At 39.1% G+C, this 11,669-nt stretch overlaps 1 protein-coding gene across 1 annotated transcript in view; it reads right to left on the bottom strand.

Moving 5' to 3' along the window:
• Positions 1–35: 35 nt before the first annotated feature.
• LOC146378936 (sodium/potassium/calcium exchanger 3) overlaps positions 36–11,669 on the bottom strand; it is a 35,114-nt gene continuing 23,480 nt past the window's right edge. Inside the window, exons 9-17 of the mRNA XM_084942119.1 lie at positions 9,889–9,942; positions 9,641–9,783; positions 9,376–9,542; positions 9,063–9,300; positions 7,806–7,972; positions 7,509–7,623; positions 7,308–7,420; positions 7,092–7,157; positions 36–6,486 (exon numbers count right to left, since the gene is read on the bottom strand). Of these exons, the coding sequence (XP_084798245.1) occupies positions 6,376–6,486; positions 7,092–7,157; positions 7,308–7,420; positions 7,509–7,623; positions 7,806–7,972; positions 9,063–9,300; positions 9,376–9,542; positions 9,641–9,783; positions 9,889–9,942 (1,174 nt within the window). The 3' untranslated portion in view covers positions 36–6,375. The remainder of the gene's footprint in view (positions 6,487–7,091; positions 7,158–7,307; positions 7,421–7,508; positions 7,624–7,805; positions 7,973–9,062; positions 9,301–9,375; positions 9,543–9,640; positions 9,784–9,888; positions 9,943–11,669) is intronic.

Below are 11,669 nucleotides of genomic sequence, written 5' to 3'. Positions count from 1 at the left end.
GACGGATGGGGAAAAAGTAATGGAAGCTGGGAGAGTTGAAAATGACATTAGTGTTTATTTCAGCTTAAACATTTCTCCAGAATTCACCTTCAGTTTAGTTCTCAGTTAAATAAGTGGGCAAAAAGTTTAGCCGTTGCCCAGTTTCTTTTCTGGTTTCCTCCATTAGACGCTGGTCACCACACTAAACCTTTTCCCTTCTAGACGTCCAGTGGGACTGACCACATAAAGTGGCACCATCATCATTTTGCAAATCACTGCTTCTTAAAAGAAATGTTAAGAAAATCAGTTGTTATTGCACTTTTTTTTTATTGCACTCAAGATACAAGAACAGTCTTCTATGATCCAATACAATCTCTATAGCAGTAAATTTGTAGCCTAAAATATCTTCTATTTCCAACATCACAGCAGAATAACCAGAACATTGTTTTTTTTTATTATTTTGCTTTTTTGTGGTGAAACCACAACAAGTACTGCAGCAAGTCGAGCTGTTCTGACGCTGCTTATTATGAGGTGTGTATCAGGAGCTTACAGCGGAGTGAAAAAAGACTCTGGTGTCACACACTGCTGGCAAAACAACAAATTTTGATGGATGAAGGATGGAGATCATAGGAAAAAGTTGAATGCAATCATTACCTGATATTCTGAGCTCATATTGGCAATTAAACTTTACGTATAGTGATACTCAGACTGTGGGGGCGGCCACTTTATGAGGCAAATTTTCACCCAACATTTTATCCCTGTTTGCCTGTAGTGGCTCTTAAGATGAAGGCTTACCTATACCCTTTTCTATCATAATAATAATAACAATAATAATAATAATAATAATGGATTAAGATATTGAGTTGGGAAAACATTACAAACAACAAATCATTGCCCTTATAAATATCACCTGTTTCTGTAGTTTTAGTTACATATTTGTCCCTCCTGTGTGAAAAGAACAAAGATCTTCATCATGGCTCTTCACACACTAACTTTAAAAGTTTGAACTGCACAAAAATTATAACATTAATGTCGGCCTGTGACATGTTATTTACTGATATGCCAACAAAAGTGAACAAGGCCAGTGTTGGCCAATGAATATGCAATAGCAGCTTAATATGTCAGCAATTATTATGATGATTAATTTCTATTTTTAAAAAAAAAAAAGTTTCAGCATTGAGTAAACGTTTCCCTTTCATTGTGAGTGTTGCACAAAAACAGACCTCTGAACCTTGACTGCACTCCACCATCTTTGGAACCTGCTCATTAAATTGACAAAATATCAAAGCAAATCAATCTAAAACCGGACTTTGATAACATGCAAGACTGTTGCTGTGATCTGAAATATACAGTTAAGCCCATAAACATTTGGATAATTGACACTTTTTGTAATTTCACCTCTGATGTAAAATCCACTGTGGTGCTGTGAAAACGGTCTAGATGTGATTAAAATGCAGATTTTAGGCTTTGATTCAACGGGGTTTTTACAGTTGTATTTATAAATATTAAAATGATTTGGACAGCATCATTTTAAATAGAAAGTTTGTTTTTAATACTTGGATGAAAACCCTTTGCAATCAATGGCTGGCTGAAGTCTACAGACGTGGTCGCGTACAGAGGCATAATTACAAAAACAATGTCATCATCCAAAATCATGCACACCTAACTAGTTAAAAGGCAAAGTAAAAAGTCTAATAGTCAATTAAAGTTAATTAAAAATAAGCTTCATTTGCCTCCACTGCAGACAACCAACTAAACAACTTGGCAGAGATAAAAGAAATTCACTGTTTTCTGCTCACAAATTTCAAAATTCTCACTGAATTTAAACCTGTAAATAGGAGCGTCGTCTTCTTTGCTCTCTTACGTGAAGTCCAGCCGTGTCAGTGAATCAGCTATGAAACAAAAGATTACCACCTTAGAAAGGTCACTGAACGCACCGGCAGAGCGCGCATTCGTTTCCATTACAATAACTCACAATTAACTTTACATCATGTATTTAAAAAATATATTTAAAAACACCACAAAACTAGTCTCTGTAGGACATTCATTATTGTAAAACTATGTAAATTATTTAACATTTAAAAATAGTAAAAAGTATTGTCGAATAGACAAAGATAATAATTGTACAGCCATTTGAAGGAAGAAAAAAAAAATCACCTGGATCCCTTTGCTGGAACATTTAAGATTTGAATTCACACAACAAGCTAAAAGAGGACAGTTTGTCCATCAGAAACCAACAATTACACTGTGTATCTGAGTATATATTGTTTAACACAAAGCGATTTTTGACACGATAAATACACAGCAGACACACTGCGTGTGCGCGCTGTTTTGTGTCTATCCTGATCTGCTTTGCTGCACAATGTTCCACCAAAGTGACACGATCGCATAAAACGTACAAGAAATACAAACATCGATAGTCGTACCTAAACGTGACGTTTCACTAGTAACCTGCACATAAAGTCATTAAAATCTGTGACACTGATATTTTTATATATATTAGATTTCATAGTAATAAGACCTCAAAACGAAAAACAAAACAAAACAAAACGTAGTACTACTGCTACTCTTTTTACTTACAGTAAGCTGCAGCAACACGTGCTTAGAATCAGGCAAAATTGTCAAAATATTGTGAAACTGTGCATTTCATTTCGGCTGTATTAAAAACAGTCTGACGCATGTATGGTTTCCTGTGGTGCAGGACTAAAAAGTACCCACTTTCTTGTCTGACGTGCTCTGCTGTAACTCAGTGCCAGCTGCTACATTTGAATGCATGTAAATATTTCCACACAAACTTCAGCTACATTCAGAAAATACGGCTATTCGAAAATCTCTATTCGTAATCTCTTTGCAGCACGGACAAAATGACTTGAATTGTGCCAATATGATACGAAACTCCTGTGATGTGATTGAAAAGTTATTTCTTGTTGGTAAGATTCAAAACTGCAGTGGTTTCCCTCTTTTTTATTTGCCTGCTTATGTTTGGACGCCTTCTCTACTTTTAACATTAGGCCTAAAAATTGCCTTTTTTGATAAAGCATGTAGGATCACATGACCCTGAAGCCTCCCTTAGTTATGATTCAATACACCTAGACTGCTGGGGGGCTTCCCATGATGCACGAGTCTTTATTCCCGACTCACCTTTTTTCATTCTCTATGTGCTTACACACCACTTGACATTAAATCAGTAGTTATTAATCTCTGCATTATTGTTCTGTGTCCCTCCCCCTTACCCCTCACTGGTCGTGGCAGATGGCCACCCCTCCCTGAACCAGGTTCTGCTGGAGGTTCCTCCCTAATAAAAGGGAGTTTTTCCTTCCCACTATCGCCATGGCCTTGCTCATATGAGGGGGGTCACCTGATTATTGAGGTTTTTTCCCTATTATTGTGGGGAAAGAAACATATCTTATTCCGTATGATAAAGACATTTTTCTGTACTGTATACAGAGTAGGATTTTTACTGTTTTACATTTTTTGCCCTCCATCCAAGCTGTGTAAACCTTTCTCAGCCGCTTTGATTTTTGTAGTCAGAAATAAAAAAAAAAATACTGAATTCCTGCGTGAAAATATGTGGATTCAGTATCAGACACAGGTCAGTAAAACGAACCCTCCCAGAAACCATTTGTCCTTGTTGCGATGGTGAAGTCAACTAGGTAGTGATGTTGTCATGAACTAGCTTGGCTGAATTACCACTGAAAATCTAAATAAATGAAAAAAGTAGAACATGTAAATTTGCTGTATTACTATTGCTCTAAAATGAATGGAGAACAGTGCGATCTGAAATCTATCCAGTAGAAATGGGAAAGATTTGCAGATTTTTCTGCTCTTAGGGTTGCTAACATGTATCTCCAAATAAATCTTGGTTGGTGCTGGACTGGATCGTCTGGGGTGAGGTGATTGGTTGTTGGCCCTTTCAATGTGCCTGTAGGAGTCTCATTAAGAGTAGAGAGTTTTTGAAGAGATCAATGGCAGTTTGTCAGCATTTCCACATTGACAAGTTGCACTTATACACCTCTATATTTCAGAGAAAAGTATTTACGTCTCTGCGTTTTCTTGACAGATTTAGTTCTGAGTTTATTTTCAGACTAAATACAGACATAAAAAACTGTACTAAGAGCTTAAGAGATTAATACTTTGCTATAAGTTATATTGGAGTTTTTGGTTGTTTTTTTTTTTTAATTTTATTTCAAATTAGAGATGAACGGATATTTCATGACTCAGAGTCCTGGACTATAATCCAGGATTAAGGGCTTGAGTTTTTAGTTTTACAAAGATAACTATCTTTGTAAAAGATAGTTACAAAGTTACACTTTGTAAAGAAGAGTAACTTGTACAAATCTAAACCTTTTCATTGTTCTATAATTATTAATATAGCTATAGCTAACTTTTGTACTTATTGTCCTTATGTAAAATTAGCAAGTCAGCTAAGCCTACTAACTGGACTGAATTATTTTCATACACTGCTTGAGAAAATAAAATGAGTGAACACTTAATCGTCCCAGTATGACACTGAGTCATAAACATAAACCACTGTGAATCTGCATTGGTGCAAATGAAAGTGACAAGTGCAGTGGAGATGAATGGCTACCCCCCATGACGGCTTTTTTAGATTTGCTTTTTCTAGTTTTTTCTAGTTTCGCTTTTCTGCTAGACTCCTTGTTAGTAGTGGTAGCATGTGATGGTACCTGAAGCCCATTCAGGCTACATGGGGCTGGTCTGTGAGAACAGGTCCCGCTAAAGGAGACCAGGGCCACCTGTTTCAGACAGCTTGGTCAGAAACATGCAAGAGTAACCCATTGGAGGTCATTTGCAGCGCTCTAGAAGTACTTTTCTTCCTCATTGTATACAGGAGAAGACAGCAGTCTTGCAGCAGGATTGATGAGTTTTGTAGTGCTCTCTCTCATGTAACAGCCCACTTCCTTCCTTACAAAAGCACTAAACGATGTGTCATCCTGCTGAAGCTGGACAACCCGTAAACCTTGAATGCAACTGCAACTACTGTGACAAGGAAGTTGGCAAAAGGTGAATCTAGAGAAAAATCAGTCAGGAGAGAGAGCTGCTCTTTGGGGGTCATCATCTTGTTGTCACTTTCATTTGCACCAAAGCAGGTGAAATGTATTCGCAGTGATTCCTAACTGGACAGAGCAACAGACCAGAAGTTTAAATGACTTTGTGTTACACTGAGATGAGCCACTGTTGTTCAACAGTTGTTGTCATGTAACAATGACTAGTTTGCAACTGAAGGACTTAAACTGTCTTAAACCCCAGAGGAACTTTCTTTTAGGCAACCAGCACCTTAAAGTAACGCAGAGTAGTAGTAGACCCTTTCTACCTTCATGATCGAGCAGTGATTGAGTATCTTGCATTTAGCTATAAATGGCTTATACTCATGTAGCATTTTATGTTTTAATGAGCAAAGTTGTCTTTCTGTCACACGTACACTTCTTTAAGTCTGACCTTATCTGATTTGGTTGTTTTTTTTCTTTTAATATTACAGTTTTGTAAATCACGTGGCAACAGTGTCAATACTCTTGTCCATGTTTATGACTGGTCATCTGCAAACACAGTCCCTCTCACAAGAACTCAGTCATTGCTAATTAAAAAAAAAAAACCCTGGGTTGACTTTTCTGAGTTAACCTTGTCAGATTTATTGGGTTTTCTGATGTTAGGATAACTGAAGCCAGATAAGAAAACATCCCTCAGAACCCAGGCCTTTGGTGCACCTCATCTCCAAACCAATTTAAAATGTTTTTTAAAGCAATTTAGCAAATTAGTCCACAGCTGACAAATTTAGTTGCCACATGACCTAATCATGAGCCGCATCCATCACCTGAAAGCAGAACAGCCAATCATCAGTCCAGCACCGACCATAAAGCTTTTATAATAGCACGTTAGCAGGAAAGGAAAGCAGACTGGCTGCTGTAATACTTACACAGAAAAACAAAAATTCAGCTCAGTTCTCTGTACAATTATCATCAAAATATTGGCCACTAAATAACCACACCACTGTGCAACAACAGCACTTCAACATCTTTTAAGTTACATAACTTGTGTGTGTTTTTTAAATATTACTAAAGGCCCAACAGATCTGCTGCCTCCATCTGCCACATTCCTACATTTTCTGCTAGATCACCCAATTTAATACCGAAAGACTGCTTTTAAACACTCCACTGTACAAGAAGGACAAAAAAAAAAAAGCTAAAACTTTTTGTGTAGTTGCATGTGTACAGTATCACCCTAACATGTCCCACTGAGTTGCAGAGGAATTAATAAGAGGAACACATCAATGCCGTCACTTTTTTTCACTTTTTTTTGGCTTCAGGAAGGAGGACGTGTGGTAGAAAGGTAGATACTCAGCATGGCGTCTGAGTTGGGTTGGCCTTTGACCTGTAAGCCTCACATCTGCCCAAAGAGGATAGAGCAGAGCAGGAAGATGGCATAGAGAAACATGAGACCCAGACCCAGCCGACGGTCCAGTCTCCAGTGGTTCAGATGAACACTCAGCACCTGCAAGCAGATGCAGAGCATGCAGACATGCTGATCAGGGACAGAATCGCCTAGAGTCCATTTATTTTAAATAAAATTGGCTTTAATGTATCTACCTTTTTAGTTTAGTTTTTGTTTAGTAAAAAATACATAACTGGACAGCTTTCTATTTATATACGTTTCAACCCCAAGGGGGCAGTGCAACATGTTGCAAGCTTTGCTCTCCACCACATCCCGAGGGAAACATCTGGCTCATTAGCTGCAAGCTGCTCCACATATTTGCCAACTTTGTTAGTGTGGCAACTGGTGCCGAGCACCCAATGCACAGCTGATTTAATAGAGTTATTTTGTAGCCTAACAAACACACACTGGTGAGTGTATATTAAGTTTGCAGCAATGTTGCAAACCAAAACACTCAAAGAGCCCCAAACCTGGCTGAATGATCTAATAGCATTATTGATTCGTATGACTTTAAATCGGTTTGATATAGAAATGTACTGGGTGGGATTTTTTTTAAAAACCCAAATTTAGCAGAGCTCTCTGCTGTACACTTTATACTGGTTACACCTCTCTGAACATCAACACCTATATATCTGTGCAACCTTTGGTATTTAGCATTTACTTACTGTCAGAAACACAGACGCCAGCAGCAGGATGACAGAATATACAAGTCCTTTATTATTTATGGATATCTGTGGGAAAGAAAAACATCAGTGTTATGACCATCAAGCAGAAGTGAGAAGCTGCAAACCTTCGCTCTGATAACTCGCACAGAAAAATTAGTAACCCGGGAAAGAAAGAAGTTTGAATAGGTGTTACATAAAGATGAATGTAAGCATTACTGTTGATCCGTGGTCCACCACAAGTGTACGCAAAGCCCAGGGGAAACCCAAACCCAGCAGGATGTCAAAGATATTGCTGCCTACAGAGTTGGACACTGCCATGTCCCCCATACCTGTGTAAAGACAGGAAAAGTGACAGAGAAATGCTTAAGTACTTGCCTCACAAAGAGACATAAAAATGAAAGAGAGAGACACATTTACCTTGTCGAGCTACAATCAGACTCGCCATGCAGTCAGGCACGCTTGTCCCTGCTGCCAGGAAGGTTATGCCCATGATGTAGTCTGGGATGTCTAGTGTGAAGCTGATGATGGTGACCTGATAGAAACATATAGAAAATATCAGGATAAAGTTATCTTACTGGGCTATAAAACCTTCAAACTGGCTTAGTTTTTTGTTTTTGTTTTAATTTACAAACCAACATGCAGATGTACATCACATCAGTTTCAGCAGGTGTCTGAGAATACAAGAGATACTGTAGACAGAAGACCAGCTCTTACCATCCACACCATGAGGTAGGAGAAGACAGCGATCCATAAAGTGGAGGCCACAAAGGTGACCATGAACCAGCGGTGCCAGCGTGGCAGAATACAGTTAGGCACAGTGCAGTAGAGCAATAGGCCCAGAGGCCATGTGATCACCCACTTTACCCGCGCACACCAGCCATCTGTGATGAGACAGCGTTTGGACTGTATCAGCAATCAAGGGGTTAACATGATAGAGGAGTAAGATCAATTTAAGGCAACAATAAACTGACAAATTCTAGCTATATTTATTGAAGGCTGTTCAGAGGCCAGCGAAAGCACAAGTAATCCCTGTGATTACTCTTGGGGCTTCATGATATCCTTAATATGATTATCTAAGCTCTCTGTCCACCCCGTCTGGCGTTTAAACCTCCTGTTTTTAAGGGGCAGCCAATCAGAAGAAAGTTGATTTAGAGGCAGGGTGGCCTTAAACAGGTAGGAGGTAAGTGGATAAACTCGGGGGCTGCACAGAGATGAATAAGGATTATTTTTAACCTTGAATCGTGCAGCGCTTCTCTAGTAGAGCAAAAGAGTATGGAGTAAGAAATGAGCATTATAGCACAATCGTCAATCAGCTAATCAATCAAATCATTATATCGAACTTAGAAGCAACAAGTGTTATTACACATTAAAAAATGAACAGAAAATCAGCGAGAGCCATCATATTCACGTGGAAAACTCTCTTTTTTATTGCTGAAGCATATAGTTAAGGGCCTCCCTTATGCTGCAGTAGGCCTAGGCTGCTAGGGGCTTCCCATGGTCCACTGTGCATTTCTTTTTCACTCACTATGTGTTTATACACCACTCTGCATTTAATTATTAGTTATCATTAACCTCTGGCTCTCCTCCACAGCGTGTCCTTGTCCTGTCTTCTTTCCCTCACCCTCAACAATCAGCTCAGATGGCCACCCCGACCTGAGCCTGGCTCTACTGGAGGTCTCTACCTGTTAAAAGGGAGTTTATCCTTCCCACTGTTGCCAAAGTGCTTGTTCATAGTGGATCGTCTGACTCTATATTATTGTTACTATGTTACTAATAATACTGAGTTATCATTGTAGCGTCTTTAGCTTACAATATAAAGTGAGGCAACTGTTGTCGTGATTTGGTGTTAACGGAATTGAACATTTGCTTTTTGAAAAGGAGGAGGAAGCAAATGTTTATGAAGTCCTAGCCCTATCTAGCTCATCTTATATATCTGTTTTGATTATACAGTCTAAAATATACATTCCTCACCTGGAATGCGCACTGGACTGAAAATCCCATCTTCATCGTCATCTTCTTCTTCTTGCTGGCACACCTCAGCCCCTGGCTTGTCTCCTGACTCTGTGTCGACCATCCCGGGTCTCCCGCCTCCGTTCTCCAGACTGCAGGAGGCTGTCCTCTTCAGACTGTTGCTGGTGGACCCCCCTCTTGACCCGGGTCCGGCCTCAACGTCCCGTTGATTTTTTGAAATACGGAGCAGTCTCTGTCTCTGCGGTCGAAAAAGATCATTTAGAATTTTTTTTTCTTGTGCGCGAGTGTGTCACAGTATGTGAGCATTAAATACCTCACTGATGAGCATGCGTCCGGCCATGGAGAGCCTGGTGCGGGGTGAGAAGTGGGGGGTGATCATAATCCGCAGGCCGGCCTCTGAGAATGACAGTTTGTGAGGGTTGAGGATGAGAAGCTCATCTACCATGACGACTGGAGAAGCCTCCTGACCATGGGCTTGGCCTGTGTATGAGATGTTGCCAATGAAAAGCACAACATATAAAACGACTTCATTCACACTCGACATACAAATCATTTAAAAAAACAAAACAAAAACAAACCTTTGTTGAGAAGCACCATAGATGTGTTGCACGCCGAGGTGTCTTCTCCCAACTTGTTGTCTCGCCGTTCTTCTGATCGGAGGCAGCACGGCCTGATGCTCCTCAACCGACGTGTCACAAACACAAAAATCTGGGAGTTGAACCTGTGACAGAGCAAACCACCATCTTACACCATCCAAGTATTCTTACAACTCACACATATGGAGCTTTACTGACTGATGAGGAGGTTTTGTCTTCAGGAAACTTACTTCATGATGATAATGTAGATTCCATACATCGTCATTAGCAGTAAGGACTCCCACCTGCACAGTGAGCAGAACGTTTATGTAAGTCTGACCTTCACAGAATCAGTGTGCATTGGGAACAACTTGGGGTTCAGTATCCTGCCCAAAGACTGGAGCAGTCAGGGATTGAACCATCAGCCTTCCAATTAGTAGAGGACCTAAGGCTAAGATTGAGCTCGTAATGCTGCACACTGCATTTTTCCGGGGGGTTATTCCATCTGTATTTCAAATGTGAACAATAACGTGACTATTTTTTTATTCATATTGGGAAAATGATGGAGAAAACACCTTTACAAATACTTCATATAATACTTATGGAAACTTTGAAAAAGAGAGATTTCTTACCCGAGGAGGACTATCACACTATTTTCAGATGAACATGTTGTGTGTGTTTTATTCCAGCTTTAATATCCCTGAAATCCTTCACTTGTTTTAACTCTTTAAAAAAAATCTCAAGCTGTAATAAAACTCTGTGGTTTCTACAGACCTCAAAAACTGCTGCCAGAGATGCCACATACAGATTTCAAACTTTCTATGTTAACTACACTCCAGGGAGTCCATATTATCAAAGCCACAGTCTTAGTATTAAGTGATATTAAAAACCGAGGACCAAATTCAAGCAGTTGAGCCATTTTTTATGATGGAATTTAAATATCCCTGCTGAATAAAATGCTATGAAAGCATCTATAATCACTCCTACTTTCATCCCCATCCCCAAGTTCTTCTTCTTCTTCTTCTTCTTTTTTTAGAAAACTAATGACAGTATTGACCTCAAACTCTCCAGAATTCCTAATAAGAATTCCCTGAATTTTTGTTTTCCTCAGCGTGAAAAGTCTCTTGATAAATTGAGAATGACCCTGGATTGCTTTGTTTAGTTAGGACAATTTAATTAAACAGAAACAGCTGTTTATTTAACTTTAAATCTATCCAGCTCTCTTGACCACACTTCCTCCTCTTCACTGATTGGTTTGTGTTCTTCTTTGGTCACCTTTTATTCACAGTTTCACTCTGTCACAGTGTAGCAGTTCAGTCTTTGGTAGCTTACAAAAGAAATGTATTTATTTATTAAATCTTTTTTTTAAGATAGAAATGTGGGACACATTTATCTTTTATGTTTCCCCTTTTTGTTTGAATATTTATAACTATAATTTATGTATTTATTTAGAATGGATGGAATTTTGCAAATTTAAGCGTTTAACTGTAAATTCAGGCTTTTATTCATTTCCAACACTGATCAGATGCCCATAATGAAAGTCACCTTTGTGTTCTGAACCTCTGAATTACCAGAAACCACCAAAAATATGGCTTTAAAAGTCCATTATCATTCAGATTTTACCTACAGACAGTCATTTGAACTCAGTAACATAGGAGCGCCCTAAACCAACTTCTTATAGTCTCTTATAGTTTGTGGTTGAGAAGTCAGTTTTGCTCAGAGAGATTCCAAACTCAGTGAGGTATCCCAGAAGCATCTGGACAGGGGCCATGGCAGTAGCAGATCTTCTAAATACTAAGAAGGGGTACTTCAGTGCTTCCTGTAATGCCTCCTTTAGCAGAGGAGACACTTGGGCATCATTTATTAAATTGCAATCCAAAGTGATGGAGTGTGCAAACAAACATCCAACCTATTTTCCATTTCCATTGCCATACTCTGCTGATATGTCTCAAGCATGCTCACTAATCCAGGGAAAGATACCCTGATAAAGTTAATTCTGTTCACCTGACTGCAGCTTCTGCTTCTTAGTTGA

The sequence above is a fragment of the Perissodus microlepis genome, chromosome 10 (assembly GCF_051167445.1).
Source record: "Perissodus microlepis isolate ML-2025 ecotype Zambia chromosome 10, ASM5116744v1, whole genome shotgun sequence".
In the NCBI taxonomy this organism is placed as follows: domain Eukaryota; kingdom Metazoa; phylum Chordata; class Actinopteri; order Cichliformes; family Cichlidae; genus Perissodus; species Perissodus microlepis.
The sequence above is the reverse complement of the archived record's forward strand: the minus strand, read 5'-3'. Positions and strand labels throughout refer to the sequence as shown.